Source organism: Vulpes lagopus, chromosome 14 (genome assembly GCF_018345385.1).
Source record: "Vulpes lagopus strain Blue_001 chromosome 14, ASM1834538v1, whole genome shotgun sequence".
Taxonomy (NCBI): Eukaryota; Metazoa; Chordata; class Mammalia; order Carnivora; family Canidae; genus Vulpes; species Vulpes lagopus.
The window spans coordinates 29,510,274-29,525,408 of NC_054837.1; the positions used below are offsets into that span (position 1 = coordinate 29,510,274).

Here is a 15,135-nt window from a genome sequence, read left to right on the forward strand (position 1 = left end):
AAATGCTACCCTCTTGGGCTGTAGAAATGATGATATGGGGAGATGGGAACGAAATGATGCTTAGACTGGCTGACTCATTCAAACCTTGGGGGGTGGGTTCAGCCTGGATTGAAGGCCTTAGCGGTGAGGAGAGAGGCCCAAGGTGAGTAGGGGGTTTTAAAGAATGACTGCTGGAAGGGCCCATGACTAAAGCCCAAAATCACCGCTTCTCGTGGTGAACTCACCAGGGGCTGGAGCTCCAGGCCTTTCTCAGGTGGACAGAGTTCAGTGGTGCTTGTACAGACTGCCTGTGTCCTCCTCATCTGGAACCCGGGCAAATGGTACCTACCCTGCACCCTTGAACCAGGGTGGTCATGAGGTTCACGTAAAATTATGTCAGGGTGCCCAGTAACCCCTGAAACACTGTATTTAGAAGGTGTGGGTTATCATCAGTATGGCTAACACTGGCCGCTGAAAGTGTCCTAAGTCGTGGTGATGATCCTGGAGGCCATGGTCTCCATGCTAACCGTTGATCCAAAACTGTAGGAAAATGTAGGGAAGTTGACCAGCAAAGATGCTCTTTGTTGTGCTGAGAAGATTTTGATGATCTCTGTTTGATTTAGAAGCTTCTATCTTTTCATACAATCTTTCTACCCTCCCCCACCTCATCCTTGTGCTTGGGAGATGACCCAGTAAGCTGAGTCATGCTACTTCTTGCAGATGGCCTGGCCCCTGTATGGAGCTGCTGGCTTCTTTCACCAAACAACTGCCCAGATCCAGATCTCTGACTAAAATGCCGTGGGCTGATACACAGGCTCTTGTCTGATCAAACCCAACACCTCCCCCAAAGAAAAAAGCCTTCATGACACAAAGCAAGATTATGGGTCTTGAGAACAGGAGGCCCTGGAAAGAAGCGAGTGATTCACAGACTCCTCTGGCTGAAGAAACTTGATTTTCATTGACCATTGTCTGCTTTACTCTCTTTAAGTTTTTGAACCCAGCTCTGTGTTATGTATGGAATCTTAAAAGATGCTTGGGACATAATTCAGAGAAGAGGGTTGAGTTTGGATAGGCTGGGAGCGGGGAAGGCAGAGCAGAGGGAGTGAGACCAGTGCCCTGGAGACTGTCCATCCACTTCAGGCTCGGCTCCACAGGGACATGCACACCCCTAGATAGTTCTCAACCCGGCAGTATGGCTATTCCTGTTTCATAGAGGAAGAAATCAACGTGGTTTTCAAAGTATCAAGGTCATACGGGTCAGGAAAGGCTAAAGGGTCATTTTGTTGTTGTTTTTTACTTTGTAAATGGCATCTCCATCCACCATATCAGGAGGATTATTCTTGATCTGCCCTCCTCCTCCTCCCCTCCCCCACCTCTCAAACCCAAATCTAGTCAAGTTCGTCTTCTAAATCTCTTTCAAATACAGCATCCACTTCTCTCCATCACCACTGCTGTCATCAAATCCAAGTCGCCATTATTATCCAACCAGTTCATATAATGTCCCCCCTCACTCTTGTCTTGTGGTATCTGGTGTGGTGTCAGGGCCAAGCCCTAGGGTCCGTTTCCCCTGCCCTCTTGTCCATCTGGCCCCTATTTCCCAATCTCATTTTTGCTCTTTTCCATTCTTTGAACATACCATGTTTTGCTGTGGGCTGTTTCACTCTTAAGGCTTCTCCAAGGCCTTTCCTCTGCCCAAGCCTCTCACTGTCTCCCACCTGGCTCACATTCTTTCTTCCAGTCCCAATCTTTGGACCTCAGTTCAAAAACCAACCCTCATATCCTCCCCCACTCGATGCAATGCACAGGCGCACGCACACACATGCACAGTCAGGCCTCAGAGCACTTTGCGTTTACTCAGGACACCTGTCACGTTTGTCATTGTCCTTGTCCTTTGTCTTCCCTGCCAGGTACCGAAGACTGTCAGGACAAGGATATGGTGATGATGCTATGCCCACCACAGAACTGGCACACAGCAGGTGCACAGGTAACCTGCTGAATGAGCCCTCAGCACATACCATTCCAGTAGCCCAGCTGCCCCTTCCTCATGTCTGTGTCAGAGAGGTAGGGTGTGGAGACCCCTGATAAGAATTCAGGAGAGGGGAAGCAGCAACTGGCAGGTACAGGTGTCAAGCTGACACTGACATAGATGTTGAACAAAGTGAAATCTTGATCCCAAGATTACATGTTTAATATAAAACATCAAGCCTAGTGATTTAGGTTGTAGATAGAACAATCTCTAACTGGCACCTAAAAGCATTTCATCTTGGATGTGGACTTGATTATTCTCTAGAACACAGTTTACCTTTTTTATATGTCAAGATCTGAATTTAGCCTTGTGTAGAATGGCATGATTGCACTTGCCCTAAATTTCAGTTAAGTGTGCCTTTTATCTTTTTATTTCAGAAAATCTCCAGCACACACAGAAGTAGAGGGGATGGTACAAGGAACCCCCACTTACCCATCATCTGCTTTAACAACTACCAACTCGGGGCCAATTTTGTTTCATATATACCTCACCTCCACCCCCATTATTTTGAACCAAGTCCCAGACACCATATGGGTTTCATTTGGAATAGTAAATGTGCTTTTTAGTGCCGTTTGCAGAAGTGCATATATGCCTGTACTTGGTCATTTAAAGGCTCCTGAAGGCTTTGTCAAAAGCTACAAAGTCACAGTTAATAAGAAATCTGAGGACTGGGGAGTTCTTATTGATCAGATTTTCTGTTTCACTGAATCATTAGTTAGAAAACCCTTATTGTTTAAAGAGGGAAAAGCTTTCTAAGATAAGAGTCTACTTTCCTGCCTTAATGGGTATAGTGCAGCAAACAATCTAATCTCTTGATCTAGTCTGACTGATTTTCTTTCCTGGGGGACGAGACCAAACGGCGCTGGTTGAAGTTCCATTACAGACTGTGGGAGTGGGGCCTGCGTGAGCAGGAGTCCCCACCTGCCCCCTCACCTGTCCAGATTCCAGCCTGTTGGTGTCATCTCCTGAGTCCCCAGCCCACCCATCAGTGTCACTGAATGACCTTCACCAGGATACACATAAGCTTCTCTGCTTCCGTGCCTCTCATCCAACACCTGCCACGGATTTGCCCAACTGCACCTTCTTTCTCCTCCAGTCTTTGATCAAGGAACATGTGCCAAAGGCCAAATTTGAACTCAGTTCAGGGAACACCGCGGTGACTTTATTGGAGACACCACGAATCTATCGATATACTGAGTGATGGGGGCAAGCAAGCACGGGGGGCCATGAAAAGTCATGAAGGAGCTCCAGGAACCACCCGGGAAGGGACGGGGAATGTACCGAGGTAGGTGGTGCCTGAGCCAGGAACCAGCAGGACAAGCAGAGTTAGCTGGGCAGAAGGGCAGGACCCTCAGGGAAGAAGAGCACGCTTCACAAGACGTAAGCTCCGCCAATGCTGACACATCCATTGATGGAGTCTCCCCCTCTGCCCACTGGGGCTTTTTCTTGTCCTTATCTCTTCTGCCTCACTGTTTTCTCCTTTTCCAATTGACTCACTCCTCTTTACACTCCAGTTTCTCTTTCTCAGGTCTCTGCTTCTAACCACCATTTCTTTAACTTTCAACCTCCCCTGCCTGAAACCTTTTCATCCTCAAATATTCTGTATCTCGCCACATGGTGTTGCCAGCTTCCTGATTGCTCAAGCTGAAACTTCAGACGTCCTCCTGGGTTCTTCCGTCCCGTAACATCCCACCTTCAGCCTGTCATTGGTAAACCCTGTGTGATCCCTCCAGAATAATCACAAGTCCCTTCTCCCCACTCCCACTGCCACCATGTGGACGGACCACTGTAACATTCTCCATGGTCCACTTCTAGCTGCTCATCACCAATTCTTCACAGAGCTAGAGTGACCTTATTAAAGATACTTAGGACACATTGTCCCCCCAAACTTCCAGTGGCTTCCTGTTGCATTCAGAATAAAGTCCAAACTCCTCACCATCTGGCTTCTGACCACCGTGGGTGAGTGACAACCTTTCTGGGCCTGAAAGTCTTCATCTAGAAAATGTGGATAAAAATCATACCCATCCCACTGGATTGCTGAAGAATTAAATGAGCTGGGTTTACTATAAACACTTGTAAATTGAGCTTCTTTTGCTAATCTCTCTTCCCCACCTTCTCCCCCATTCCCAGCACTACATTCTCTCCCAACTCTCTCGGATTTTATTCATGCTACCACAAAGACCATCCTCCTTTTTTTTAATTTTATTTTTAATTTTTTTTACCATCCTTGTTTTTAATACCCTGGGGTCATTTTGATTCTCCCTGCCTCACAGCATCCTGCCTGCTGCCTTTCATTCACCTAACCTTGTGTTGTGAATTCTTTCTGCCTAATGTCGCTGACTGGGATCCCAGTCCGTGCCATGGAACACCTGGCATGGGTCAGAGTTGAGAAATACTCCAACACGATCTTCCTAGCTCAGGTCTACAAAGGTCAGGAAATAGGAATCATCTTCATTCCTTTTTCAAAAAATCTGCCCTCCTCCCAGAATTTCCTGTTCTTCTAGAATAAAGTCCCCATTCCTTAGTGTGGCATTCAGTAAGGCACTAACTCCACCTCCCATCCCTGCCTGTTACACAGCACAGGTTAGCACGCCCCATGGTTATTTAGCTCTCCCCAAGATGCTTCCCTCTGTACCTGGCCAACATCCCCTGCCCCCCAGAAGGCCTTGTGCTCTGTCCCTCTTGGTAACCTGCCCTGGCCCACCCCACTTTGGGTTTTGAATTACCACCTGTGCTCCATTTGTCACTCCTGCCACATGCCACCTTCTCTTGGTAATGTAACTGTCAATACTACCCTCACACCATCACCCCCTGCCTACGGACAGGGACCACATCTCATTGTATCAGCCATCTACCATAACATGCAGTTTCTGTGTTCTGGGCACCGATTCAGCTCATGGTTTAAATCATATCTACCACCCTGCCAGCGGTGATGCAACACCATATGAAATGGGTACTATTAATACCCCTACTTTAGAGATAAGGAAGTTGAGGCTTACAGAAGTACACAGTTTGCCCAACAGCACTATCACCCAAGAGCAAATCTGAGCTCTAGACCTGGGTGTGTCTGATAGCAGCATCATGTGCCCGCTCCAGGCTGTAGACTTTTACTTTACCCCATTTGTATCCTCAAAAGACCCTGTGTGGTACCTAGACTGCTATCCTTGTTTTCCACAGGAGAAAGCTTCCCTTTCATGATAAGGACACTCAACAGACCAGGAGTACAAGGGGACCTCCTCAACCTGATAAAGGCATCTGCGAAGACCCCACAGTTAGCACATTTAATGGTGGAAAGCTTCATGCTTTCCATCTAAGATGGGCACAAGACTCAACCCTGTCCTGGAAATTCTAGCACAGTCAGGCAACACATAGCAATATAAGACATTCTAACTGAGGGGGAAGGTGGGGAGCAGTAAAAGTATCTTTGTATGCAGATGATGTGCTATATATGGAAAACTCTAAAGGATACACATGCACACATTAATCTATTAGAGCCAGTAAATGAGTTCAGCAAGGTCGCACACAGGATTAGAGATCAGTGCACAAAAACAAGCTGCATTTCTGGACACTAGCCATAAACAACCCAAAAGTGAAATTAAGAAAACAATTCCACATACAATAGCATTGAAAAGAATAAAATACTTAGGAATAAATTTAGTCAAGGAAGTGTAAGACTCTTACACTGAAAACTATAGGACAGGGTTGATGAGTGTTAGCCATAAGGAGTGAAACATTGACTGGGCTACAGCATAAACATCGTGCTACATGGAAGGAGCTCCAGACAGAAAAGAAGGCCACACAGTACGTGATTCCATACGTGAAATACCCAGAATAGGCAAATCCATGGAGACTGAAGACACTTGGTGATGCCAAGGCCAGAGGGGGAGGTAGAGCAGCAGTGGCTGCCTAATGGGTATGGTGCCTCCTTTCCAGGTGATGATGATGTTTTGGGACTTCCAGGTGGTGGTTACATGACATTGTGAACATACTCAATGCTAGCAAATTTTACATTTCAAGATGGTCAACCTCAAAACAATGTTGAAAGAAATTAAAGAAGTCCTAAATAAATGGAAAGTCATTCTGTGTTCGTGGACTGGAAGACAATATTGTCAAGATGGCAGCACTCTTCCAAAATGACCTACAGACTCAATACAGTCCCTTTCAAGATGATAACTACCCCTTCTGCAGAAACAAACAAGCTGATTTAAAAATTCATAGAAGCATTGTTCATAATAGCCAAATGTGGAAACAACTCAAATTGTCCTTGATCAGATGAACGGACAAATAAAAGATGGCATATCCATACAATGGAGTGTTACTCCACCATAAAAAGGAATGAAGTACTGACACCTACTTCATGGATGAATCTTGAAAACATTACACTAAGTAAAAGAAGCCAAATAAAAAAGGCCACATATTGTACAATTCTGTTTATATGAAGTGCTCAGAATAGCCAAATCCATAGAAACAAAGTAGGTTAGTGCTGGGGTGCCTGGCTGGCTCAGTCAGTAGAACATGTGACTTGACCTCAGGATTGTGAGAACCCCACATTGGGCATAGAGATTACTAAAAATAATAAGTAAACTTTAAAAAAAGTAGTAAAAGAAAGTAGATTAGTGGTTTCCAGGGGCTGGAGGAAGAGAGGAATGGGGAGTGACTGCTAAGGGTACAGAGCTTCTTTTAGGGGTGATGAGAATGTTCTGGAATTAGATTGCAGTGATGGTTGCACAACTCTGTGAACATGTACATGCACACACGTATGCACACACACACACACACATATATATATATACACACACTACCAAATTGCATACTTCAGAGAGATGACATAATTCGTCTAAAGCCACATCACACACAGTAAGTAGAGGACCAGAATCTGGAACCCAAGAGCATCTGCTGTTAGCACCAATGCTGTTGGAGGCAGAATGTTTCCGGGGCCCTTGAATAAGCAAATTAAGAAAGCTGAGACCTGAGAAGAGCCTCATAAATGTCATTCTGAATATTCCTTCTCATTATGAAGTACTATATAGTTTGGGATGGTTCACATAAAGGGCTGGGGGACATCATGCCACATGGGTCGCACTGAGAAGTCGGTTGTACTCAACAAGGAATAACCTGCCCCTGATGGGCTGGTAGGGCTGTGCCTTTCAGCAGAGTCTGAGAAGCAGATGAAGAGCTGTGAAGAGTGACCCTAGGCTAATTTCAGAGATCAGGGAGGAGAAATAAGCCCACGGCTACAGTGAACAGCCTTGGGATGGCCAAAGAATTTTATCTTTACCAATATTTGTAAAACTCTTTAAAGGCTCCATTTCTCACTCCCTTTTTCTCACACTATTTCAAAATATGAAATTGTATTTATCTTAGTGATTCCTAAGATAATACATGCTACTTTTAGAAAATTTGGGAATGTCCATAAAAATAAAGAAAATTACCCCAGTCCTCAAGGATACCTTTTCCCAGTCTTGTTTTCTGTGCATATAGGCAATCTACATGACTTAACACAATTATGGTTTTTGAAATCCCTCTGTCCATCATGCAGGGGCCCTGCCTCCCACAGGCCTCTCCAGCCAGTGACCGTGGCAGGAATGCTGAGACAGGCTCATTTCCCAGGGAAACCAGGCTCCTCTGACAAGTGACCGGGCAGACTTCCCAACGGCCTTGCCAATCTCTCTTAGAGAAGCAGTGTAGTCTGAAATGCTGCCACCAGCCTCTCTTTCTTCCCACTTTCCTGCTCCTCACAGGCTTGGCTGCTGCTGAGTCCCATCATGGTGTCTGCTCCTTGGGGGGTCCACGCTGACACAGATTTCCTGGTCTGTTTCTGGTATTATCACTAATGCTGTTAGACCCCCTGTGCATGCATGTGCGCGCCTGTATGTGTTTGTCCTGCCCTGGTCTGTGATCAGCTCCTTAGGGAGTTACAGCAGGATAGAACAACAGGAGAGAGTCACTGGTGAGAGATGGAATCCTCTGATGAGACCAATACCTATTTCCGCAAGTGGCCTTTCTCCTTGCTGCCTTGCCAGCAAGCCTTATCATGTGTAAAACCTCTGCTGATTTGACCTCCTGTTTATTTGCCTTTCTTGGTTACTAGTGAGGTTCAGCCTAGTTTCACATTTAGCAGTGATTTGATTTCTTATTTTACATTTAACCACTTATTTGTCATCTCTCTCCTCCTCCCTCTGGTTATCTGATCACCCCTTCTATTTCCTTTTTATTTGTCCTCTCGCTTCTTAATTCTCCAGAACAAGAAAATGACATTACATAAAAATGTTTTTCTTAAAGCTTTATATTGTCTGTTCTACCTTTATAAATTGAGCAAGTTTAAGCTCTTGCTTAGCCTCAGAGAGCTCCCCCTGAAATAAAGAAGTCATGTTAATTGTATCATATTAGTTTTTGTTTCTCTGTGACCCTTGATTATTTGCTTTCCCTTCCTCTGTGAGTCAGTGGCATTGGATGAAAAAAAATATATTTTTACTTATTTATTTGAGAAAGAGAAAAAGAACATGAGTGGGGTTGGGGGTCAGAGGGAGAGGGAGAAGCAGACTCCCTGTCAATCAGGGAGCACAACACGGGGTTCGATCCCAGGACCCCGGGATCATGACCTGAGTTGAAGGCAGGTGCTTAATCAACTGAGCCATCCAGGTGCCCCTGGATTTTTTTTATGCCATTATTTTGGAGTGTTTTGATCATAAGTCATACTGTGGAAATGATCTGGTGGAAGAGATATTAAATTTATAACAAAAATGCCAAGATCTGCTTGTCTTTTTCCTCTTTCTAGGTTTTTAGTAGATTATCCCCCCCAAAATTCGAATTACCTGTGGGTTCTTATTAGCTGAAATCCAGGTAACTTAGGTGCCAAAGTTTTATTTACCTTATCAGTGAAGGAATCAGTCAGCACAGCACAGCTGGTTCAAAGGACAGAAGAAAGTCATGTCTCTCTCTCATCTGTCTATCATCAGCGAGGAAGATCAGTGCTGAAACAGAAAGATAAGGTTGCTGTTCAACTGGCCTCATGGTCAACAAAACCATCACCCCTGGCATTACTTCTCTACTAGCTAGGAATGATTTGTACCTTATCAATTTTCTTCAAATTTCTACAAATTTCTATTGCCTCTACAAATTCACAGACTCTGGGACCTAATCCGTGAGAAATCATGCCAAAGCTTCATCCCCTGAGAGCAGCGCTGTCCAATAGAACTTCCTGTGGCCATGGAGATGTTCTATGTCCCTGTTGTCCAGGTTAGGGGCCATTAACCACATGTGGCTCTTGAACACCTAAAATGTGGCTAGTGGGCCTGAGGAACTGGATTAAAAAAAAAATGTTTGAGGGGCACTTGGGTCAGCCAGTGGTTGAGCATCTGCCTTTGGCTCAGGTCATGATCCCGGGGTCCTGGGATCAAGTCCTGCATCAGGTTCCCCACAGGAAGTCTGCTTCTCCCTCTGCCTATGTATCTGCCTCTCTCTCTGTGTCTCTCATGAATAAATAAAATCTTTTTTTAAATTTAATTTAATTTTAAAAATGTTTTACTTTAAAATATATTTAGGTGTACAGAAAAGTAATAGATAAGACAGTTCTCATATACCCTTCTCCCAGCTTCTCCTGAATGGGAATGTCTTACATCACCATTAGGTACATTTATCAGAACTAAGACATTAGGGGGATCCCTGGGTGGCTCAGCAGTTTAGCGCCAGCCTTCAGCCCAGGGTGATCCTGGAGTCCCGGGACCGAGTTCCGCATCTGGCTCCCTGCGTGGAGCCTGCTTCTCCCTCTGCCCGTGTCTGTGTCTCTGTCTCTCTCTCTCTCTGTGTGTCTCTCATGAATAAATAAATTAAATCTTAAAGAAAAAAAAAGAACTAAGACATTATCACAAGTATAGGCTTAATTTGAATCTTCACCCGTTTTTTTCACTGCTATCCTTTATCAGGATCCCCTCCAAGATTACACTCAACACCTGTGTCTCTTTGGTCCCCACGTGGCAGTTTCTCCATGTTCCCTTGATTTTCCTGACCCTAACACTTTTGAAGAGTTGTGATCAGGGATTTTGGAGAATGTCCCTCAATTTGGATTTGTCTGGTGCTTTCTCAGGAAGAGGCCGGGCATGGATGTGACAGAAGAGCCTCACAGAGGTGAGGAGCTGCCCTTCTCATCAGGGCCAGTTGACACCCTGTTCACTGGCTGTTTTGTCCTGTGCTTGGTGCTTCAGAAGCAAGTCACAGATCTAGTCTATGATCACTGTCACAGGGAAGGGAGTTCCCCTCCACCTCCTGGAGGGAAAGTATCAAAGAATTTATAGACGTAAATTAAAATTGCCAAATGACTAGTAAATATTTGTGGGAAGATACTTTGACGCTATGCAAATTTCCCGTTTCGTCTCAGTTCACCCATGAATTTTAGCCTTCATCTGTGGATCTTGCCTACAGCAATGAGGACTGATGTGTTGTTCTTTCTTTCTTTTTAAAGATTTTTCTTAAGATTTTATTTATTTATTTGAGAGAGAAATAGAGAGAGCACAGCAGAGGGAGAGGCAGAGGGAGAGGAAGGCTCCCTGCCGAGCAGGAAGCCCAACACAGGACTTGACCCCAGGACCCTGAGATCATGACCTGAGCTGAAATGCTTGAAGCACCGAAGGCAGATGCTTCACCGACTGAGCCCCAGGCACTCCTCAGATTTTATTTTTAAGTTATCTTTATACCCAACCTGGGGCCAAACTTAGAACCCCGACATTGAGTTGCATGCTCTTTTTTTTTTTTTTAGTTGCATGCTCTTTGAGGCATTCTAATGGTGATTTTCTATTTCCCTCATTCCTTCTATGTTTTATTTTATTTTATTTTTTAAATAATTTGATTTTTATTTATTTATTTATTTTTTATTTATGACAGTCACAGAGAGAGAGAGAGGCAGAGACACAGGCAGAGGGAGAAGCAGGCTCCATGCACCGGGAGCCCGACGTGGGATTCGATCCCGGGTCTCCAGGATCGCGCCCTGGGCCAAAGGCAGGCGCCAAACCGCTGCGCCACCCAGGGATCCCTCCTTCTATGTTTTAATCAGAATTCTGTAAGGAACATTTGTCCCTTGTCCTTCATTTATTTATTTATATCGCTACAAACTAGTGGAGATTTGTTTTACTCTTTTTTTAAACATTTGTTTTTGTTTTTTAAAGATTGTAGGGATCCCTGGGTGGCGCAGCGGTTTGGCGCCTGCCTTTGGCCCAGGGCGCGATCCTGGAGACCTGGGATCGAATCCCACATCGGGCTCCTGGTGCATGGAGCCTGCTTCTCCCTCTGCCTGTGTCTCTGCCTCTCTCTCTCTCTCTCTCTCTCTCTGTGACTATCGTAAATAAATAAAACTGAAAAAAAAAAGATTGTATTTATTTGTCCATGAGAGACAAGAGAGAGAGAGGCAGAAACATAGGCAGAGCGAGAAGCAGGCTCCATGCAGGGAGCCTGATGTGGGACTCAATCCTAGGACTCCAGGATTATGCCCTGAGCCAAAGACAGACCCTTAATCGCTGAGCCACCCAGGTATCCCAATTTGTTTTACTCTTGAGAAAGACACATGGTCATCTTTTTTGCCTTATTTCCCAGTTTGGGGGTAATTTTTCTGATAATAGTAAATGTTTTCCAATATAGGACAGTCAAAAAGAGTGATAGATGACCACCACAGCGGACATTTTTTGGAAAGTTTGCCCCATATGCTATCATTGAAGGCTATAGGATGTGGAAGCTTAAGAACCTGTGGGGCTGGAGGAGAAAACCCCACAAGACTAAGACTGAGAATTCAATGGCTCTGAGTCCTAGCCTCATCTCCCCTGCTATGAGAACTGAGGCAAATCATACTGTCTCTTTGGGCCTCAGTTTCCCTCTAAATAAGATGAAGACGAAGGTGTTGGTCAACTTAGAATATCAGTGGTTCCCAGGCTTGAGAGTGCATATCAATCACCTGGAGATTTAGTTAAAACCCAGATCACTGGCTGCACCTCCAAAGTGTCTGATCCAGTAAGTGTGAGGTGGGGGGGGGGCATGGATGTGCACATCTAACACATTGCCAGGTGATACTGACGCTGCTGGTCCAGAGATCACGTTCTGAGAACCATTACTCTTTGAGATAATCTCAAAGAACCATGCACAACTTTGGACTCAATGTGTATTCAAATGATAAAATCTTTGGCCTTGGCTCTGAAGAAATCATGGATGCAATGATGGAACAGAACTTTGCAGGAGCAGAGGCACCCGGAATCCAGTGTGGAACCATGCAGAAGACACTTGAGGGATTGCTCTGTACCAGGCATGCCATTCATTAAGTACTCCTAAGACCCAGTCACTGCCCAGAGAGGGACAAAGGCTGGACAGAGTGGTGAAGAGCAAGCTTGAGTCTGAATAACTGTGTGGCCTTGGGCAAATGGCTAAAATGACTCCTTGCCTCCATTTCCCCACCTATAAAAGGAGAACAGTAATGGTACTTATGTCGCCTGGCATAAAGAAAATGCTTGATAAATGGTTGCAGCTGCTGGAATTACTATTATTTGCTACTGAACCTACCCAATGGGGAGAAGTACCAGTGACAGAAATGATCTCAACTTCCACAGCATGTCCCATGTTTCCTCAGCCACAACACCACCTAGTCTGGATTCTCGGCCACTAATTTTAACCCCCTCACAAAATCCAAAACAGATTATGAGAAGAATTCAATATAATTTATTAAATAATTCCTGAGGGCTCCTTCAAGGAGCATTAAACAACTCTCAATACAATAAAACCAATAAATTAACATAGGTGCCTCCTCCTGCCTTCACAGAGGCATGATGAGGATAAGATTTAAGTCTACAGAGGAAAAACATACTAATAAATATCAAGAGTGATAACAATGACATAACCTGAAGTCTTTTTCGAAGTTAATTCACATATTTATACCTCAGTCCTCCCAAGACCAGCCCATCCGGGAATTCATTAAGATTATTCACTGGAATAATTTACTTGACAACTCACAGCAGAGTTAGCTGCCAGTCATGTTTTCTCAAGGCTTCATATATGTCCACCATTACAAAAGAAATAGGTTCGACCAGATAGCCTTGAATGATCTACTGAGGTCCAGAGTTTAGTGACTTAAACACACTTTCCAGGCACGCTGAGAACTGCTGTAAAATCGTCAAGATGAAGCTTTTACATTCAAAAGTATCTGCAGGCACAGAAATTTCTGTTTCTGGTTCATGTTGAAATTTGAGTTTGTCAAGCTGTTCTATGATTTTATCAATAATGTTCTTATCTGATAATGGTCTGATTGCCCTGAAATAAGGCAAGATGGCTGAGCTGTTGAGGCGTGGTGGTTGGGAATCAGAGGTGAGACACGGCAGCAAGGTACGGTTGGATTCTGGCACCCCTGTCTCTTTCTTCTGCTGTGGAATGAGGAGGAGAAACAGGTGAGCATTTGGTTTGTAGTAACAGCTAGAAGCCCCAACACTAGCGTCTGAAAGCTCCCTCTGTGATGGGCTGGGGGGCACTTCCTGCTGCCAACTGTGGCACCCATTACAATCCCCCTGGTTGTAATGGGTGCCCCAACCCTGAGAGACTGTGATCATTGCTATTTTCCTTCCCAGAAGAAACTAAAGCTCCGTTGGTTTGCGGAGCTGGCCCAAGATCAGGTGGCAGACCTGAAATTCAAACCCATGTCAACAGCCATCCCAAAGATTATGCGAATAACCACTGCTTCAGCCTGCCTCCCCTACCCATCTGGCCAAGGCCTTAACAGCCCCCTGGACTCTTCTCTTAGCTGATCAGGGACTCAGAGCTGGGGACTAGGAGAGCATCTGGGTTTCCATCCTGCTTCTTGCTCTCTGTGTTAAAGCCAATGTATCTCAAGCTCATTGAGGGAGTATTTGCATATCTGGAAAGGCCTCCAAGATGGCAGGGAGAGTTTTTCCAAACTCCAGACCATACACTCTCCTGTCCCTCTTCCCAAGGACTAAGAGCTTTTGGGTTCACCTGAAGTGCTAGTAACACCTCACCAGCCTGAACGACCTAGTCAGCTTGGCTGGTAACTAGGTGTCTATAAAAACCAAGGCTAAGGTTTCAACATCAAGGTAGAAGAGAAGGGCAAGGCCAATTTCATGAGGTGTTTCCAGTTTTTGATTTGTTTGTTTAATCAAAACAGTCTAAGATATTCTGTCTTGATCACAACTCTAAGAAAGTGAGAGTTTGTTCAGCCTCAAACTTTCCTCCCAATGGAGTCAGGCTCAGAAGAGCCTCAGCTTAGAAGTAGACTGGGTCCTAATTAAACAATTAAGTAGCTTGCAAACAGACACCCAATTTGTTAACTGCCCTTCTCTGCAGTAAGAGAGACGTGACCCATGTGAGGATTTTAGTGTCCTGAATTCCTGGAAACCTCACTGACAGCTTAAGTTGACATACGTTGCTCCCTAACAGGCTCCTAAATGATCAGGCAAGACAGCCCATCTCTAGGGATGTGCTAGAGGCAGGAAAATCCACGTAGTATTACTGTGAACCAAATATGTTAGAGGTGAGCAGACCTGCTAAAGCAGATCCTATAGTACATTAGAAGTTGAACTTCAGGCTGTCTGGGCTAATCTCTGCCTCCAACTCTCACAAAATGTCCATTGTAGCCTGTCTCGTTGTTTCCCTTCCCTTCCTGGTGTATCCACAGCCCTAGCTTCAGGTCTAAAAAGAGTTGGCTTCTTCTGGGGGCAATGGAAGGCATTTTAAAGAAATGGCTTGGAAAAGAAATCTGTAGAGCACTTACATAGTCTTCCAAAAGTCCCCTCGACAAGGGCTGTAATTCCAAGATGATTTTTCGTACATCACTTGGTGGTAGCTGATGGGTGGGTGCCATATGGGAGGACAGCAAGGTTTCCATAGAGCAGAGCAGGAACAGGGCAAACCTGGATGGTCCTGGAGAAAGAAAATGATACTGTGAGGCAAGTGACCAGACAGACCACCTCTGCCCAGCCCAGCTGTAACCACTGCTGGCTGAACCCCTCCAGCCTTGCCCTCTATCTGATGAGACAAGACCAGGCCCATGAAACAGGCAGCAGGACACGGTAATACCTGTGTGGGAGAGCATGGTGAGGGAGCACACAAAGCCCGTTTCAGCAACAGCTTCTAGAGCCAGACGTGCT

At 45.1% G+C, this 15,135-nt stretch overlaps 1 protein-coding gene across 1 annotated transcript; it reads right to left on the reverse strand.

Annotated features, from left to right (window-relative positions):
• Window positions 1-13,083: 13,083 nt before the first annotated feature.
• On the reverse strand, window positions 13,084-14,849 carry IL31 (interleukin 31). Its single transcript, XM_041728535.1, has 2 exons — window positions 14,760-14,849; window positions 13,084-13,395 (listed from the first exon to the last, which is right to left on the reverse strand). Exons 1-2 carry the CDS (start codon window positions 14,847-14,849, stop codon window positions 13,084-13,086), a joined length of 402 nt encoding a protein of 133 aa, XP_041584469.1.
• Between the last annotated feature and the right edge of the window lie 286 nt (window positions 14,850-15,135).

Coding starts and splice junctions, on each gene's coding strand:
- IL31 (XM_041728535.1), bottom strand. CDS start 14,849: ATGGCACCCACCCATCAGCTACCACCAAGTGATGTACGAAAAATCATC. Junction 13,396..14,759: donor GGGGACTTTTGGAAGACTAT/GTAAGTGCTCTA, acceptor ATTCCACAGCAG/AAGAAAGAGACAGGGGTGCC.